General features: G+C 35.3%; 1 protein-coding gene across 2 annotated transcripts in view; it reads left to right on the forward strand.

Annotated features, from left to right (window-relative positions):
• Nucleotides 1–17,694, forward strand: part of SPATA22 (spermatogenesis associated 22) — a 25,037-nt gene that overhangs the window by 6,061 nt on the left and 1,282 nt on the right. The window contains exons 5-7 of one of the 2 annotated variants that reach the window (XM_017512213.2): nt 9,364–9,706; nt 11,884–12,013; nt 15,265–15,362. In XM_017512213.2, the coding sequence (XP_017367702.1) occupies nt 9,364–9,706; nt 11,884–12,013; nt 15,265–15,362 (571 nt within the window). The remainder of the gene's footprint in view (nt 1–9,363; nt 9,707–11,883; nt 12,014–15,264; nt 15,363–17,694) is intronic. The other variant, XM_017512216.2, reaches the window with a different exon arrangement.

Consider the following 17,694-nt stretch of genomic DNA (forward strand, 5'->3'; position numbering starts at 1 on the left):
AAAAGATTTTAATATGGACAGGTAGCCAGTATTGGATATTACAATTTGAATTAATACATGATTTGTCAGACTGTTGGAATACAACAGAAGATCCAGGAACAGAGAACATTTAAAAATCCATACAGGCAGTTGGTAATCTGTTGAAGATCTTTTGAGCCGGTTAAAGGTCTAATCCTCGGGTTTAGAGACCAGGCTAGCGTCGCCAGATTTAGCAAATAAAAATAAAGGATTCCCAGTTAAATTTGAATTTCAGGTAATCAATAATTTTTTAGTATGTGTTACAGCCAATATTTGGGATATTCTTATATCAAAAATTTGTTGCTTATTTGAAAATCAAATTTAACTGGGCATCCTGTATTTTTTCTGGCAGCCTAGTCTAGACTTCATTGGGACATGGAGTTTTCAAGAACAAAGTACACTCGTGTGTTAGACACATTGTCAATATAGATTTCATTCACCAGAATTAGGATATGGGCAATTAGTAAGATTAGTAAAGATGGGCTTCTTTGCCAAAGCTCCTACAATTGGCTTTAGACTCTAAGGAGACATTGAGCTTGCACTTACTTAGTAGTTAAGAAATCTCAGTTGAGGAATTGAGGTGATATGAAGACTTTTAAAATTAAAAAATTTTTAATCTTTTTTTTTTTCTTGAGACTGGATCTCACCCTGTTGCCCAGGCTGCCATGCAGTGGTATGATCATAGCTCATTGAACTCCTGGGCTTAAGCAGTCCTCCCACCTCAGCCTCCTGAGTAGCTGAGACTGACTATAGGTGTGCACCACCATGCCTGGCTAATTTTTAAATTTTTAGTGGACATGAGATCTTGCTATGTTCCCCAGGTTGGTCTTGAACTCCTGGGCTCAAGTGATTCCCTCACCTCAGCCTCCCATGCTGGGATTACAGGCATAAGCTATTGTGCTCAGTGAGATGAAGACTTTAGAAACTGAGAACTGAACACAAACTGGCAAACGGGTTCAGGGAAATGCATAAATTTTAAAGGAATATTGGGATATTGTTTTTTTTCTAAAATAACTTACTATTCTCATTATAAAAATAATAGAATAATTCTAGAAGAAAGGTAAAAAGAAAATTATTTATAGTTGCACTGATCCAGAGTTAAGCATTTATTTATTTTTCAACAGAAAAAACAAGCCATTTCACCTTTTTTGAGTCTTAGATCTTTATCCATGGGAAAAAAGTTGAACTAGATGATATCTAAGGTTCCTTCAGGGCTCAGTATATATTGTGGATAAAACATACAGTTTTGATGTATTTATGTAAGTTTGTGCTGTCTTGTGTATCACCACCAAGAAAACCATTGATTAAGGATTTTACAAATACACAAATATATTCAACGTGTTTGTATGTGGTGGAATACTTAGAATGCCTATTGCACTGATTCACCCAGTATTGTTTTCTTATTACACAGCACATCTTTCAACCATTCTTGTTACACAGATCTATTGTAAAAGTTTAATAATCTAAAATGGTATATAACTTGTCAGTAACTCATAAAAGGAGGTGGCAGACCCCCAATACCCATATAACTAAATTTTTAATCTTTTAAATCTCCTTCAACTTGCTCAAGATGGCCAAAGATATGAGGAATATTTTCTTTTGGATTCTTATTTGCCTCTGGAACACTCTCTTGACACTCTCATCCTTGTTATAGTTCTAACTGCAGTTGAATATTTGTTGTACTTCTATTATGTTAAAAAATTTTAATTAGGGCCGAGTGCAGTGGCTCGCATTTGTAATCCCAACACTTTGGGAGGCTGAGGTGGGCAGATGGCTTGAGGTTGGGAGTTTGAGACCAGCCTGGCCAACATGGTGAAACCCTGTCTCTACCAAAAGGTACGAAAATTAGCCAGGCATGATGGTGAGTGCCTGTAACCCCAGCTACTCAGAAGGCTGAGGCAAGAGAATCACTGGAACCTGGGAGATGGAGTTTGCAGTGAGCTGAAATCCTGCCACTGCACTCTAGCCTTGGAGACAGAGGAGGCCCTGTTTCAAAAAAAGTTTTTTTTTTTTTTTTAAATTAAAATTATATGTATTTAAGTTGTACAACCTGATATTTTAATATGCATATACATAGTGACCTGATGATTTTAGTCAACCCAATTAACATATCCATCTTTTCACATAATTACCATTTTTTGCTGTAGTGTGAACACTTAAGATCTACTCTCTAAGTGAATTTCATCTGTATTGCACAGTATTGTTAACTGTAGTCCTCATGCTATACATTAGATCTCTAGATTTTATTCATCCTTTATAACTTTGTACTCTTTGATTGACATCATCTTATTTCTCTCACCTCTTCACCCCTGGAAACAATTATTCTACTGTCTACTTCTATGAGTCTGATTTGTAAAGATCTCACATATAAGTAAGCACATACAGTATTTTTATTTCTGTGTCTGACTTATTTCACTTAGCATACATCCTCTAGGTTCATCCATGCTGTCACAAATGGCAGGATTTTCTTCTTTTTAATGTCTAAATAGTATTCTGTTATCTCTTTATGACATATTTTTTAGTCCATTTATCTGTCACTTAGATTGTTTATATATCTTGGATTTTTTTTTTTTTTTTTTTTTTTTTTTTTTTTTTTTTTTTTTTTTTTTTTGAGGCAATGGCGACAAGACAATGTAACTGTGATTGTGTGATCTCGGCTCACCGCAGCCTCTACCTCCCAGGTTCAAGTGATTCTCCTACCTCAGCCTCCTGAGTAGCTGGGATTATAGGCATGCACCCCTATGCCCAACTAATTTTGTATTTTTAGTAGAGATGGGGTTTCACCATGTCAGCCAGGCTGGTCTCAAACTCCTGACCTCAGGTGATCCACCTGTCTCAGCCTCCCAGAGTGCTGGAATGACAGGCATAAGTCACCTTGCCTGGCCCTCTTGGCTATTGTGAATAATACTGCAAGGAATCTGAAAATGCAGATATCTCTTTGAGATACTAATTTCGTTTCCTTTGGATATATATCCAAAAGTGGGATTGTTAGATTATATAGTAGTTCTGTTTTTAATTTTTTTGAGGAACTTCCATACTGTTTTTCATAATGGCTGTACCAAGTTACATTCCCATCAAGAGTGTACAAGGATTGCCTTTCTCCACACCCTTGCTAACACTTGTTATCTTTTGAATTTTTGATGACAGCTATCCTGACAAGTGTGAATTGATACTATATCATTGTAGTTTTGATTCGCATTTTCCTGATTAGCAATGTTGAGCACCTTTTTATATACCTATTGGCCATCTGTGTGTCTTCTTTAGAAAAATGTCTATTTTGGTTCTTTGCCCATTTTAAAATTGTGTTACTTGTTTTTGTTACTGAGTTCTGTGAATTCCTTAAATATTTTGGATATTAAGTCCTTATCAGATATGTGGTTTGCCAAAATTTTCCCCCATGCTGTAGGTTGCCTTTTCACTCTGTTGATTATTTCCTTTACTGTACAGAAGCTTTTTAGTTTGATGTAGGTCTCACATGTTGATTTTTGCTTTTGTTGACTATGCTTTTGGTGTCATATTTAAAAAAGTCATTTGCAAGACCCATGTTAAGGAGTTTGTTCGCTATGTTTTTTCCTGAGTTTTATGGTTTCACTTCTTACATTTAAGTCTTTAATCCATGTTGAATTGATTTTTGTATATGGTGTAAGATAAGGGTCCAATTCCATTCTTCTGCCTGTAGATACCCAGTTTTTCCAACACTGTTTATGGCAGAGACTATCTTTTCCCTATTAACGTGTTCTTCTCACTTTTGTTGAAAATCAATTAAATGTAAATGTGTGGGTTTATGTCTGGGCTCTCTGCTCTGTTCTGTTAGTCTATGTGCCTGTTTTAATACCAGTACCATACTGTGGCGATTACTGTAGGTTTCAGGTATAATTTGAAATAAGGAAGTTTGATGGCTGCAGCTTTGTTCTTTCCCAAGATTGTTTTGGCTATTCAAAGTATTTTGTGGTTTAATATTTTAGGGTTTTTTTTCTATTTCTGTGAAAAATATCATTGAAAGTTTGATAGGGGTTGCATTGAATCTGTAGATCATTTTGGGTAGCTTGGACATTTAACAATATTAATTCTTCAAATCCATGACAGGATTTTTTATTTATTTTCTCTTCAGTGTCTTTTTTTTTAAATCAGTGTTTTATACTTTTTAGTGTATAGCCCTTTCTCCATGTTGGCTGTTTATTCCTAAGTATTTTATTCTTTTTGATGTTACCGTGGTGGGATCATTCTCTTGGTTTTGTTTTGAGATATCTATTATTGATGTAAAGAAATGCTCCTGATGTTTGTATGTTAATTTTGTATCCTGCAACTTTACTAAATTTGTTTTTTAGTTCTAACAGTTTTTTAATGGAGTTTTTAGGGTTTTCTACATACAGGATCATGTCATCTGCAAACAGAGACGTTTACCTCATCCTTTCAATTTGCACTCCTTTTATTTCTTTTTCTTGGCTAATTGATTGGCTAGGACTTCCAAGAAAATTCCTTGTTGAGAATTCCTTACCTGAAATGTTTGGGATCAGAAATGTTTCAGATTTTTTTGGAGTTTGGAATATTTGCAGAATACCTACCAGTTGAGTATCCTAAATCTGAAAATTCAAAACCTGAAATGCCTCAGTGAGCATTTCCATAGAGCCTCATGTTGTTGCTCAAAAACTTTCAAATATTGGAGGATTTCGAATTTTGGGTTTTCAGATTTAGAATGCCCAGCCTGTAAGTATGTTTAAATAGAAGTGGTGAGAGTGGGCATCCTTGTCTTGTCCTGTATCTTTGAGAAAAAACTTCCAGTTTTTCCCTATTATGATGTTAGCTGTGGGAATTTTGCAAATGACCTTTACTGTGTTGGAGTATGTTACTTCTGTACTTACTGTTTGGAGAGTAAACTGAATGGATGTTGAACTTTGTCAGATGCCTTTTCTGCATCTATTTTTAATTCTGCTACTGTGGTGTATAACGTTATTGATTTGCGCATATTAAACCACTGTGCATCCCAGAAATAAATCTCAGTTAATCATGGTGTGTAATTTTTTAAGAAAAGATTTCAAATTTCGCTTTAAATATAGGGTATACATGTGCAGATTTGTTACATGGGAGTATTTTTTAAAATTTATTTTATTGCATTTTAGGTTTTGGGGTACATGTGAAGAACATGCAAGATTGTTGCATAGGTACACACGTGGCAGTGTGATTTGCTGCCGTCCTCCCCATCATCTATATCTGGCATTTCTCCCCATGCTATCTCTCCCCAACTCCCCACCCCCCACTGTCCCTCCCCTAATTCCCCCCAACAGACCCCAGTGTGTAGTGCACCCCTCCCTGTGTCCATGTGTTCCCATTGTTCAACACCCGCCTATGAGTGAGAACATGCAGTGTTTGATCTTCTGCTCTTGTGTCAGTTTGCTGAGAATGATGGTTTCCAGCTTCATCCATGTCCCTACAAAGGACACAAACTCATCGTTTTTGATGGCTGCATAATATTCCATGGTGTATATGTGCCACATTTTCCCTGTCCAGTCTATCATCGATGGGCATTTGGGTTGGTTTACATGGGAGTATTGTTAATGCTAAGGTTTGAAGTATGGAACCTGTCACCTCACCCATGTAGTGAGCGAGCAGAGTACTCAATAGGTAATTTTTTTGGTGCTGTTGGATTTGCCTTGCTATTATTTTATTGAGGGTTTTTGCATCTATGTTTTTTAGTGATATTGGTCTGTAGTTTTCTAGCAGTGTCTTTGTTTGATTTTGGTACCAAAGTGATGCTAGCCTCATAAAATGATTTTAGAAGTATTCCCTCTTATTTTATGAAAGAATTTAAGAAAGATTGGTATTAATTTCTCTTTGAATGTTTGATAGAATTCACTGTGAAGTCATCTGGCCCTGGGCTTTTCTTTGTTGAGAGGTTTTTGATAACTTCTGTAATCTTCTTCTTCTTGGTCTGTTTAGGCTTTCTACATCTTCTTGATTTAATCTTGGCAGTTTGCATGTTTCTAGGTATTTATCCATTTCTTCTGTGTTATCTAATTTGTTGTCATAGAATGTTCGTAATAGCTCCTTATGATCTTTTTTATTTCTGAAAAATCCATTTTATGTTTCCTCTTTCATTTATTTAAACCTTCTCTTTTATTTTTTTAGTCTTTGTAAGGGGCTGTTGACTTTATCTTTTCAAAAAATAAGCTCTGAGTTTTGCCATTTTTTTTTTTTTTTTTTGCGTTATATTTTGTCGTTGTTTTAGTTTTTATTTTTAAGGCAGAGTCTCACTCTGTTGGAGGCTGGAGTGCAGTGGTGCGATCTTGGCTCACTGCAATCTCCTCTTCCCAGGTTCAAGTGATTCTCCTGCCTCAGCCTCCTGAGTAGGTGGGATTACAGGCACCCACCATCACACCTGGCTAATTTTTGTATTTTTTAGTGGAGATGAGGTTTCACCATGTTTGCCAGGCTGGTCTCAAACTCCTGACCTCAGGTGATCCACCTGCCTTGGCCTCCCAAATGCTGGGATTACAGCGTGAGCCATCGTGCCCAGCCTAGTTTTACTTTTTTTTTTTTTCCTATTCTCTGTTTTATTTCTACTCTAGTCGTCTTATTTCCCTTATCTGCTTATTTTGGGCTTAGTTTGTTACTGTTTTTCTAAATCCTTTAGGTGTGAAGGTAGGATGTTTATTTGAGATCTTTTTATTTCCACTTTGACTTTTATTTCTATAACCTTCCCTTAGCACTGCTTTTGCTTTCCCATAAATTTTGGTATGTTGTGTTTTGTTTCTGTCTCAAGATAATTTAAAATTTTTCTTTTTTAATTCCCTCTTTGATCAATGGTTGTTCAAGAGTGTGTTGTTATGTTTGTGAATTTTTCCATTTTCTAGCTGTTATTTCTAGTTTTGTACCACTATGGTCAGAAAAGATACTTGGTATGATTTTGATCTTCTTAAATTTGTTAAGTCTGATTTTGTGACCTAACATGGGAGTTATCCTGGAGAAAGTTCCATCTCTGCTTGAGAAGAATGTGCAATCTTCTGCTGTTGGTTGGCAAATTCTATTTATGTCTTTTGGGTCCATTTGATCCATAGGGTTATTCAAGGTCACTGTTTATTGATTTTTCTGTCTGGATGATTTATCTATTATTAAAAGTAGAGTATTGAGCTTTCTTTCTATTATTATATTGCTGTCAATTTTTCTTTTAGGTTTGTCAATATTTGCTTTATATACTTAGGAGCTCCAATACTAGATGTGTATATAGTTACAATTTTTATATCTTTCTATTGAATTTACCCACTTTCATTATATAATGACCTTCTTTGTCTTTAGAGACAACTTTTAACTTAAAGTCTATTTTGTCTGACATAAACTCAGCCACCCCTGTTTACTTTTGGTTGCCGTTTGCATGGAATATCTTTTTCCATCCCTTTATTCTAAGCTTTTACGTGTCTTGTGAATCTGAACTGAGTTGATTGTAGACAGCATATAGTTGGATCTCTAATCCAGTCAAATCCTCTTTATATAGGCATATCTCATTATATTGCACTTTATTGCATTTCACAGATACTACATTTTTACAAGTTGAAGGTCTGTGGTAACCCTGCATTGAGTAAGTCTATTGGTGCTATTTTTCCAACAGCGTGTGCACACTTCATGATTCTATGTCACATTTTGGTATTTCTTGCAATATTTCAAACTTTTTCATTATTATTATATCTGTTATGATCTGTGATCAGTGATCTTTGATATTACTACAAATGTGCTGTTACCAACAGAGTTGTAAAGCTGAAATAAATTTTTCTAGACCATGAATAATAAAAGTAATTTCTGTAACTGTGAGAGAGAGGAAAGACAAAACTGTGTTTTTGTTCTCTTTATTGAAAATAAAATTACAAAATTGTTAGGTGTGGTGGTACCTTTCTGTAGTGTCAGCTATTCCGGAGGTCGAGGCAGGAGAATCACTTATGCCCATGAGTTTGAGACTGACCTGGGCAACATAATGAGATCATGAATCCAAAAAATATCATAAAATTATTGTCATATGAAGAAGTGATCAATGTAGGAAAAAATTCCTATAAAAGGGTATCGGGCAGTTAATTTTAATAATTCTAATAATTTTTTTTCTGAGTACTGTGATGTTTGTGGCATTTATAACTTAACATTGTTGTAATTATGCTTTCTTATTATTGTATACTAAGTTTGTACCCAATTAACAATGTTTCCTAAATTGTACAAGCTTCAGGCCTCATAAAATTTGAATTTGTTCCTGCTCAGTAGTATAGCTAGACCTCTTTTGGATTATTTACCTAAATAAAGGATGGATTGTATTGGTCGCCCTCTTGTGATACTTGTATTTCCAGGAAAATTATTGAGAAGAATTTGTGGGTTGGGAATGGTGGCTTATACCTGTAGTCTCAACACTTTGGAAGGCCAAGGAGGTGGATCACTTGAGCCCAGGAGTTTGAGGCCACCTTGGGCAACATGGTGAAACTTTGTCTCTGCAAAAAAATAACAAAAATTAGCTGGGCATAGTGGCACTCACCTGTTCCAGCTACTCAGGAGGCTGAGGTGAGAGGATCGCTTGAGCCTGGGAGATTGAAGCTAGAGTGAGCTCTGTTCTCGCCATTACACTCCAGCCTGGGTGACAGAGCGAGACCCTGTCTCTGAGAAAAAAACAAACAAAAAAAGAATTTGTGACTTGGACTAGTTTTATTTCCTGTGGAACTCCTAACTAGCCTGCTCAGAAATTATGCTTTTGATTTTGGCCTTATTCGCATCTAACATAATGTTCTGGTCAGCTGATATAACACACTTAATGTTGGTGGCAAATGCTGCACTTAATTCATTATAGGGCTTTTAAGCTACGTAGTAAAAGCACAAAATTTCTAATCAAATATTAATAGCTATCCATCCTGCCTATATGTATTCTCCTTGTGATTTAAAATCATAGATAAGCCACAGTTCAACTTCTTAAAATTTTACTTTGTAGAAAATTTTAAAATTGAATATATAAAGAAGTATGCAAATGCCCTCAAAATCTTACTACTTGGATGGTAAGAAGGATGCTATTATTTAAAAATATACTTTGTAGTACTAGACTCTGAGTTGGGAGATCTTGTATTTCGCGGGCTCTAGATTTGTGAGTAATTTGCTGTATGACTTTGGGCAAGTTAATTCCTCATTAAGGATTAGTCTTCTCATCTAGAAAGAGAGATAATAATATATTGTAGGGTTGTTGTGATGTATTTGGAATTTCTAAGTAGTTAGTAAAGTGCTTTCTAAATCATAAATTGCCATATAAATTAATTTTTAATTTTTTTTTATAATTAAGAAACCTTATAGAAACAAATCCTCTTTTTTTTTTTTTTTTCACTATTACAGCTACAAAGATGGCAACAAAACTACCAGCTTGAAAACTTGGAATAAAAATGATTTTAGGCCTCAATGTAAACGAACAAACTTAGTGGCAAATGATGGAAAAAGTTCCTGTCCAGTGAGTTTGGGAGCTCCGCAACAAAAACAATTAAGAGTACCTGAACCTCCTAACTTATCTTGCAACAAAGAAAACGAGCTACCTAGACAAACACATTCATCAAAAATATTTGGTTCCACAATGAGAGGGCTAGACAAAAGCAGTGCATTACAGACATTTAAGCCCAATTTTCAACAAAATCAATATAAGAAACAAATGTTGGGTGATTTTCCAGAAGAAAACACTCTGAAGGTAAATGTTTAAATATCAATTAATGACCTATTCACATTTTTTAAAATGTGAGGTAAATATTTAGAAATTTACAGAGATAAGGGCATCTGAAATCAATTCCATGACATAAACATTGCTTGATTAGCATAAATATTCATTTCCATTGAAGTGGGTGAATGTTAGTTTCCAGAATATTTTCTTAGAGGATATGAATGGCTGCTTCTTTTCCTTTAAAACTTTAGAGTTTTCTACTGGATTTTTGACTTTCACTTTATACTCATTTTAAAGATAATGATAGTTTATCTATTGTTGGTGAAGTTACCCAGGCTCTTCATAGGTAATTCTAAGTACTTTTCAACAGAGGTCAACAAACATTTTCTTTAAAGGGCCAGTTAGTAAGTATTTTTGGCTTTATGGTCCATACTGTCTCTGTTGCAGCTACTCAGTTCTACTCAACTCTGCGACTGTAGCTTGTAAGCATCTATAAACAATACGTAAATGAATGTGCATAGCTGTCCTCCAATAAGCATTTACACTAACAGATGGCAGGTTAGATTTGCACTGCAGTCCATAGTTTTCTTTATGATCAACCTATTATGACCTTTGCTTTATGATCTTGTCCTATTCTACCTTTGTAGCCTCATATTTCATATTTTACTAATTGTCCAATGCTCTAGCCACTTCGGACTCATCACAATTCTCTAAACATAGCATACACTCTGCTTTGGTTTATATTCTTCCCTATACCTGTATGCTAACTGTACTTCCTTTCTACACTCAGTGCTCTAATTATTCTTTGTAAATGTTATTTATATATTATGTGTGCTGGTTATTCCTCGTCTCTGCTCCCTGGCCCCTCGGCCCACTTGATTCTTCACCTGCCCTTCTCTGTTCTGGAAGGCTGAATTGTCCTACAAAGTACATCATCCTGAGATTCTTTACTTGCTGGCTTTTGCTAGAGGTCATCCAGTAGGAGTCACTGGTATGACATCAAAGGGTGGGAGGAAAGATTGAGTTTTCTTACTTTCTCCAGTTGTAAATGTTCTATCAGCAGCAGTGGCTGTGTCACTGCATGATGTAGCGTTTTCATGACTATAGCTTTCCTGAACTTGATACTTTTATTTTCTCCTCTTGTCCTTTCAGCCTAGGATTGCTAACAGCTTCTTAATGTTGTTAGTTTTTGTTCTACCTGTGTGTCTGAAAAAGCGTAAGCCATTGAGGTAAAATCTGTTTTTGCATGTTTTGTTTTTTGTTGGAGAAAAGACTAATAAAGCATGTTTCACAGCGGTTCTCAACTTTATGTTTCCTTGCACTCAAGAATTGTATGACATAATCACCTTAGTAACGGGTTTACTGTGGCCATAATCATCAGCAGGAGGCATGTTAGGATCTTGGTTAAAAGGGGGAAGAAGGAAGAAACTACTTATATTTTGAAGAAAAGTTTCATCATGTATTCTTCACAACCGTCACCCTCACAAAGGAGAGTGTCCCCCTACCTTTGAAAATTGGTATCTTAACACACTTAATTCTTAGCTGATCTTAAAAAATTCTAAGAACTTTTCAGTCTCAGGGCTTTTGTACTTGCTGTTCCCCCTGTCCTCATTCAACAACCCACTTAAAATAATAACCCCCGTCTCTCTCTCTCTCCCTTTATGTTTTTTTCTTAAAAAAATACATTTCCTGACATTCTGTTATATGTTATTTATTTTATAAATCCTCCACTAGACTAAAATCTTTGAGAGTGGATATCTTAATTGTTTTGTCTACAAGTGTTTCCTTAATAGCTATGTTTGGCAGGTAGGAGGTGCCCAGTAAACACTTTTGAAACAAGTAAATGAATGAATGAATGTGTCTGGCTCCTTCCTTAGAGTGTGAGTGCATTAGGGAAAGGAATGGCCTTACCTATATTTGTCACAGGATCTGGCATATGATGCTTTAAAATATTCAGTGAATGAATGAGTGAACAAGTGCCCATATAAATAATTCTCCTCTTGATTAATTGTCTCCAAGTGTACCTTGGTTTCTCCTCCTCCAATAGAGTAATGATGGCGTTAATTTAGGGAGGTAACTAAAATTTTCAGTAGTTCTTTTTACACATTTATCCATTATAAGGACTCAGAATTTCTACATAGAAGATAAATGAGTATGATGAAAAGAGAAATATTTTTCTAATGCTATGTTTTTTATTTTTTCAAAAGGAAACCTCATTGTATCAGGTACAGTTTAAGGAAAAAGACAATTCTTTAAGAATTATTTCTGCAGTTATTGAAAGCATGAAGTATTGGCGTGAACATGCACAGAAAACTGTACTTCTTTTTGAAGTATTAGGTAGGTAAAATACTTCAAAAATACTTCAGTAATACTACTTGGACAAGTTTTAATGTCTGATTAGTCCTTTTTCTTCCAAATAAAACAGTCTGATTTTTGCTATTCCCTAAAGTGTATTCAAAGGACTGAAGTTTTAATAATAGTCCCTGTGGTAGGTAGAATAATACCCCCTAAACACGTCTACATTATAATTACCCAAATTTGTGAATGCTACCTTATATGGCAGAAGGGATTTTGCAGATGTAATTAAGTTAGGGATCTTGAAATGGGAAGATTTTCTTGTATTACTTGGGTGGGTTCAGTGTAACCACAAGGGCCCTTTATACAAGAAAGCATCAAGGTCAGAGTCAGAGAGAATGAAAGATGCTACCTTGCTGGCTTTGAAGATGGCGGAAAGCGCCATGAGCCAAAGAATGCAGGCATCTTCTAGAAGCTGGAAAAGTTAAGGGAACAGACACTACTCTAGAGCCCCCAAAAGGATCATAGCTTTGATGACTCATAGACGTCTGATCTCCATAATTATTAAAATAATGCTTTTGTGTTGTTTTAAGCCAGCCACTAAGCTTGTGGTAATTTGTTATAGCAGCAACAGGAAAGATACAGCCTCCTTCTCCTTATATTTATATATAAATGTAAATATAAATGTGTATATATAAGGAGTAGTGGTCAGTTAGCTGCAGTTGCCCTCTAAAGGCAGCTGATGACCATCCCTAGCCCACTCAAATCACTGTACTAAGTGTATAAGTGTATTTCATCTATCCGTCACTGAGTCAAGTTCTGCCCGACAGACCTCAGCAAGTAGTGATCAGTGTCTCGGATTTCCATCAGTGCATTCATTTCACATGTTTAACTTTCACCTAAAAATGATTCCAGTTTCTGTCTTGTTACCATTAAGGAAAAAGCTTTATTATATGAAGTGACATTGGATTCAATAGAGACTCAGACTCTGAGTAAACACACTGTATTAGTTTTCAATTGCTGCTTAACAAATTAATGGAAACTTAGCAGCTAAAAACCACACCCACTTCTAACTCAAGTTTTGTAGATCAGAGGTCCATGTGGGTTTGACTGTGTTCTGTATTCAGGATATTACAGTGCCAAAATCAAGGTGTTGGCTGGGCTGGTTTTGTTCAGTTTTCATTTTTGGCTTTTTGGAGGTTTCCATGCCTCTGGCCTCTGGAACTCCCATATACTTCAGGGATTCTTCATCAAGTCCTACTCATTTTGCCTGAAGCATATTTCTGAGCTGATTGGTATGGCTGTTACTACTCTACATTGAAGCTTGTCTTAGCTGTTATTTTGTTCAGTTCTTACTGGTAGCTATATAACTGCAGTAGCAGGTGGTATTCTGTTTCATGTCTGTTTTCTGTCAGAACTAGAATACTGTCGGAGGTAGAACGTCTATTTCAAATATCTTAAACCCTGTTGGACTTCCCACTAAATTGCTTTTTTCTGTGTGAAGGATGCCTTTGGCTCTCACCTCATTTGCAGAATAGAAATATTAAAAAATAGCCTGAGCCTATTAAAAGGATGTGCTAATTCCATTCATTTCCCCAGGTTCTCTCTGGTGAATTGTTCAGGTTCACTCCAGAATAATCCTTTTAAAAATATCACAATACCCAATATAAACAGCAGTAGACATTCTTACTAGGAAATGAAGGGGTTCCATGCTTTTATATGTGATGGTTAGCTTTCATAGTGCTTTAATAATCCTGAGTTCTAGGCTAGACTCTAAACTTACCTGAGGTAGATACTTCCTTTTTGTTAGACTTTAATGTCTAGCACACTGCACAATATATAGGAAGTCCTTTTCAGTTACAAGGCCCCCCCACCTCCCCCCAAAAAACAACTTTAGTGGCTTTTAAACAGTAATAGAGAATTATTCATGAAACTGAAAAGCAGCTGGGTTTTTGACTTTAGGCAAAGCTTGATCTAGCTGCTCAAGAGATGGCACAGTGATTTCTCTCCATCTTTCTGGCCTGTCATAGTGTTGGCTTTATCTTAAGGCTCCACACCATAGTCTCTCCAGAAGCTTCTGACTCTCCCCTTATGGTAGCAAGCTGATTATTAGATTTCTATGGACTATACATTCTTATGCCACACTGTCACATTCTTAGGTTTTTCTTCTGGTTGCTCTTCCCTAGAAACCAACAAATGAGTCTTTGCATATAATCATTTCTGAATGTAACACACCCGGTACAGAAACCCTGAACTGTGTAGTTGAGTAATAAAATACGCTGATTAAATTAAGCCACTCACAGTTCACTCCTGGATCTGAGGATGGGAACAAATCCTATCCAAATAATGTGGCTAAAAATGGAATTTTCCTAAAGGATAACTGGGTCTTATTTAGAAGAAATGGAGGCCAGCCTCAAAATAACTCAGTAGATGGTTATTAAATAAATGAATAATGCTGTCATTTGATAATAGTTTTTTGAGATAAACATGAATTACAATTTGTATTTTATAGGTGAAGAAACCGATTTGAAAGTGGTTAAAAAATTTACTCAAGGAGGAGGGAATAGGGAGATGTAGGTCAAAGGGTACAAACTTGCAGTTATGTAGGATGAATAAGTCTAGAGACTTAATGCACAGAGGACGTCTATAGTTAATATTACTGTATTGTATATTAAAAGTTTGCTAAAAGAGTAGATTTCAGGGGCTCTTACCACACACAAAAAGCAGTGGTGGGTATGTTAATTTGCTTGCAATAGGAATTATTTTTTATATATATATATATATATGAATGAAAATATGTTGTATGCCTTAAATGTGTATAGTGAAAATAAATTAAAAAGTCAGTTTGCTCAAAGTCACAAAATATTAGTAAGTTGAAGGACTGGGATTTGAACACCTGACTCCTGATTCTAATTCAATGTTTCTTTTTTCATTAAATTATGATGCTTATTTGTTATACCTGTGCATTTTATTATTATAATACTGTAGACTGTTCTGGGGATTTAACCACTCTATACTGCACATTCTAAGGAAAAAGTTTCAGATGGCCATTTATTGTCAATTGTATAAGCCTGACATATGATCTGTTCCTAAGTTGGAGAGATTCAGAAGTTTTGTTTTCCTTCATATAAAACTGTCTGAGAAGTATCTTCCCTTCTTAAAATGTCTTCTTTATTATTACTGTATAAAAAGAACTATAAATAATATGAACAGTTATTTAAACATCAACTTTGTTAAATTTTATTTGCAATTTACCAACATTTATTTTTTTCCCCCATTTCAATATTGTTTAGCTGTTCTTGATTCGGCTGTTACACCTGGCCCATATTATTCAAAGACTTTTCTTCTGAGGGATGGGAAAAATACTCTGCCTTGTGTATTTTATGAAATTGTGAGTATTTTAAAAGTATTCTTTGCAAAGCCTGTGTCAACAAAATATAAAAGTGCAGTCTACAATTCAGTTGAAATAGAAATTCTGTTAACAGTTTAGTCCTTTCAACACTTTGGTTTTAGTTCTGATGTGAAAATTGTTTATTTGTATTATATGAAGAGCTTCTATGTGCCAGGTATGGTGCTGGATGCGAGGGATATAAAGTGGGATATAAATGGTAAATGGCTCTTTCTCCCAAAGAGTTTGTAATCCCAGGTAGAATGGTACAGAAATGTTACACTGTGGTAAGCTGAATGGCATGGTGGAGCTAGGTATGTGCAGGGTGCTAAAGAAGTAGGTAAGAAAGATGGGGCAGATCAGGGAAAGATTTTTAAAGAAGGTGGTAACTTATCCTAGATCTTTAAGGACTAATAAGAATCAACTCAGCCAAATGTGTTGTGGAGGGAAAGAAGAATGTAGTCTAACGTGAGGGAGCAGCATATGCAAAGACATGAAGCTAAGAGAGCTTCACTTGTTTAGGGAACTGAAAGTAGTTGGCTTGGTGACACAGAAGTCTAGAAATTGCAAAGGAGGCTATAGACCTACATACATTGAGGCTGTATAGAGCTACATACTTTGTAAAAGTTTAACCTTAGTTCTGAAATTGTCCTCAATTCTGAAGTCAGACTTGGATTCTAGCATTTACTCCAGCATTTACTAGTTTTATGACCTTAAGTAACCTGCTTAAATTACTTGAATTTCAGATTTAAAAAAAATCTATCAAAGGGGGAAACAAATTCCTACTTTAAAAGGTTGTTGTGGAGATTAAATGAGACATGAATATACAGTGCATGACACATAGTAGGTGATCAAGAAGTAATTGTCATGTCAACTCCTATAATATTTTGGATTAGTATTATTTTTATCTAGTCTGATTTTTTTTAAAAAAACTTTGTTATTGAAGTATAACATTTACAGAAAAGTATAAAAATCATAACTGTACAGTTCTAGGAAGTATCACAAAGTGAATGCTACCCAGGTTAAGAAATAGAACATTGCCATCACCCGCAAACCCTTTTGTGCCTCTTCCTATTCATTACCTCTTGTCTTCTACCTACAAGCAACCACTAGCCTGGCTTTTAATGTCATCAATCCTGTTTTGAACTTTATAGAAACAATATCATACAGTATGTCTTTTAAAATATTTGATTTCCTTTACTTGACAAAGTGTTTGTAAAATTCATCTATGTTGTGTGTAGCTGTAGTTCACTCATTTATATTGCTGTGTATAATATTATGTTGCATGAATATACCACAGTTTTCTATTTCACTGTTGGTGGGGATTTGGGTTTCTGGATTTTTGCTGTTATACGTAATGTTCTGTGAACATTCTTATCTATGTCTTTTATGCATTTGCATGTATTTTTGTTTGATATATACCGAGAAGTAAAATTGCTGGGTCATAGATCATGTGTATAGTAAAATATAGTAGTTATTGTCAAAGAATTTTTCAGAGGATTGTGTCAATTTAAATACAGGCAATGTAAGAGAGTTGTGATTTCTCTGTATTCTTACCAATGCTTAGTATTGTCAGTCTTTTTTATTATAATCATTCTGGTGAGTAAGTTTAGTATTATTTCTTTACAATTCTCTGGGGAGTAATGAGTTTGAATACCTTTTCATATGCTATTTGGATATCTTCTTTTGTAAAGTCTGTTTGGGCATCTTGCTGTTTTTTCTATCAAGTTATTTGTCTTTTTCTTACTGATTCTAGGAATTTTTTAAAACTATTCTGGGAATAAATTTTCTGTCCATAATGTGCATTGCAAATATTTTCTCACATACATGGTTTGCTTTTTCACACTTACTGATGGCTTTTGATAAATGGAAGTTTTTCATTTTAATACAGTCCTTTCACCAATTATCAGTCTTTTCCCTTGTAATTAGTGCTTTTTGTGACTATTTAATGAAAGCAATTCAGAATGCTTTAATTTTATTCATAATTAAGAGGATTTGGAGATTGCTAGTCTTTTTCTGATTTACTTGTCTCTAAAGACAGCACTTTTGAGTACCAACTGTAAGCCTTGGGTCAGAGTTGGCGTGGTTACTAGAATCTCTTTTCTTTCGGGGCCTCAGACTTGTTCTCCACATATACAAGTCTGAAAGCTCTGCTCAGTTTCTTAGAATCTCAACTGCCTTTCTGTAATTTGCAGATATCTCAGGGAGAAAGCACCCCCCAAATCAGGTTTAATCTGCGACTCCCATACTCTTCTAGATGGGGAGGGGGTCTCTGTAATTTCACACTGTTTTGATATCTCTCTGATGCTTATGAGGATTTTTTTTTTTTTTTTTT

This window comes from Cebus imitator, unplaced genomic scaffold (assembly GCF_001604975.1).
Source record: "Cebus imitator isolate Cc_AM_T3 unplaced genomic scaffold, Cebus_imitator-1.0 Scaffold464, whole genome shotgun sequence".
NCBI classification, from domain to species: domain Eukaryota; kingdom Metazoa; phylum Chordata; class Mammalia; order Primates; family Cebidae; genus Cebus; species Cebus imitator.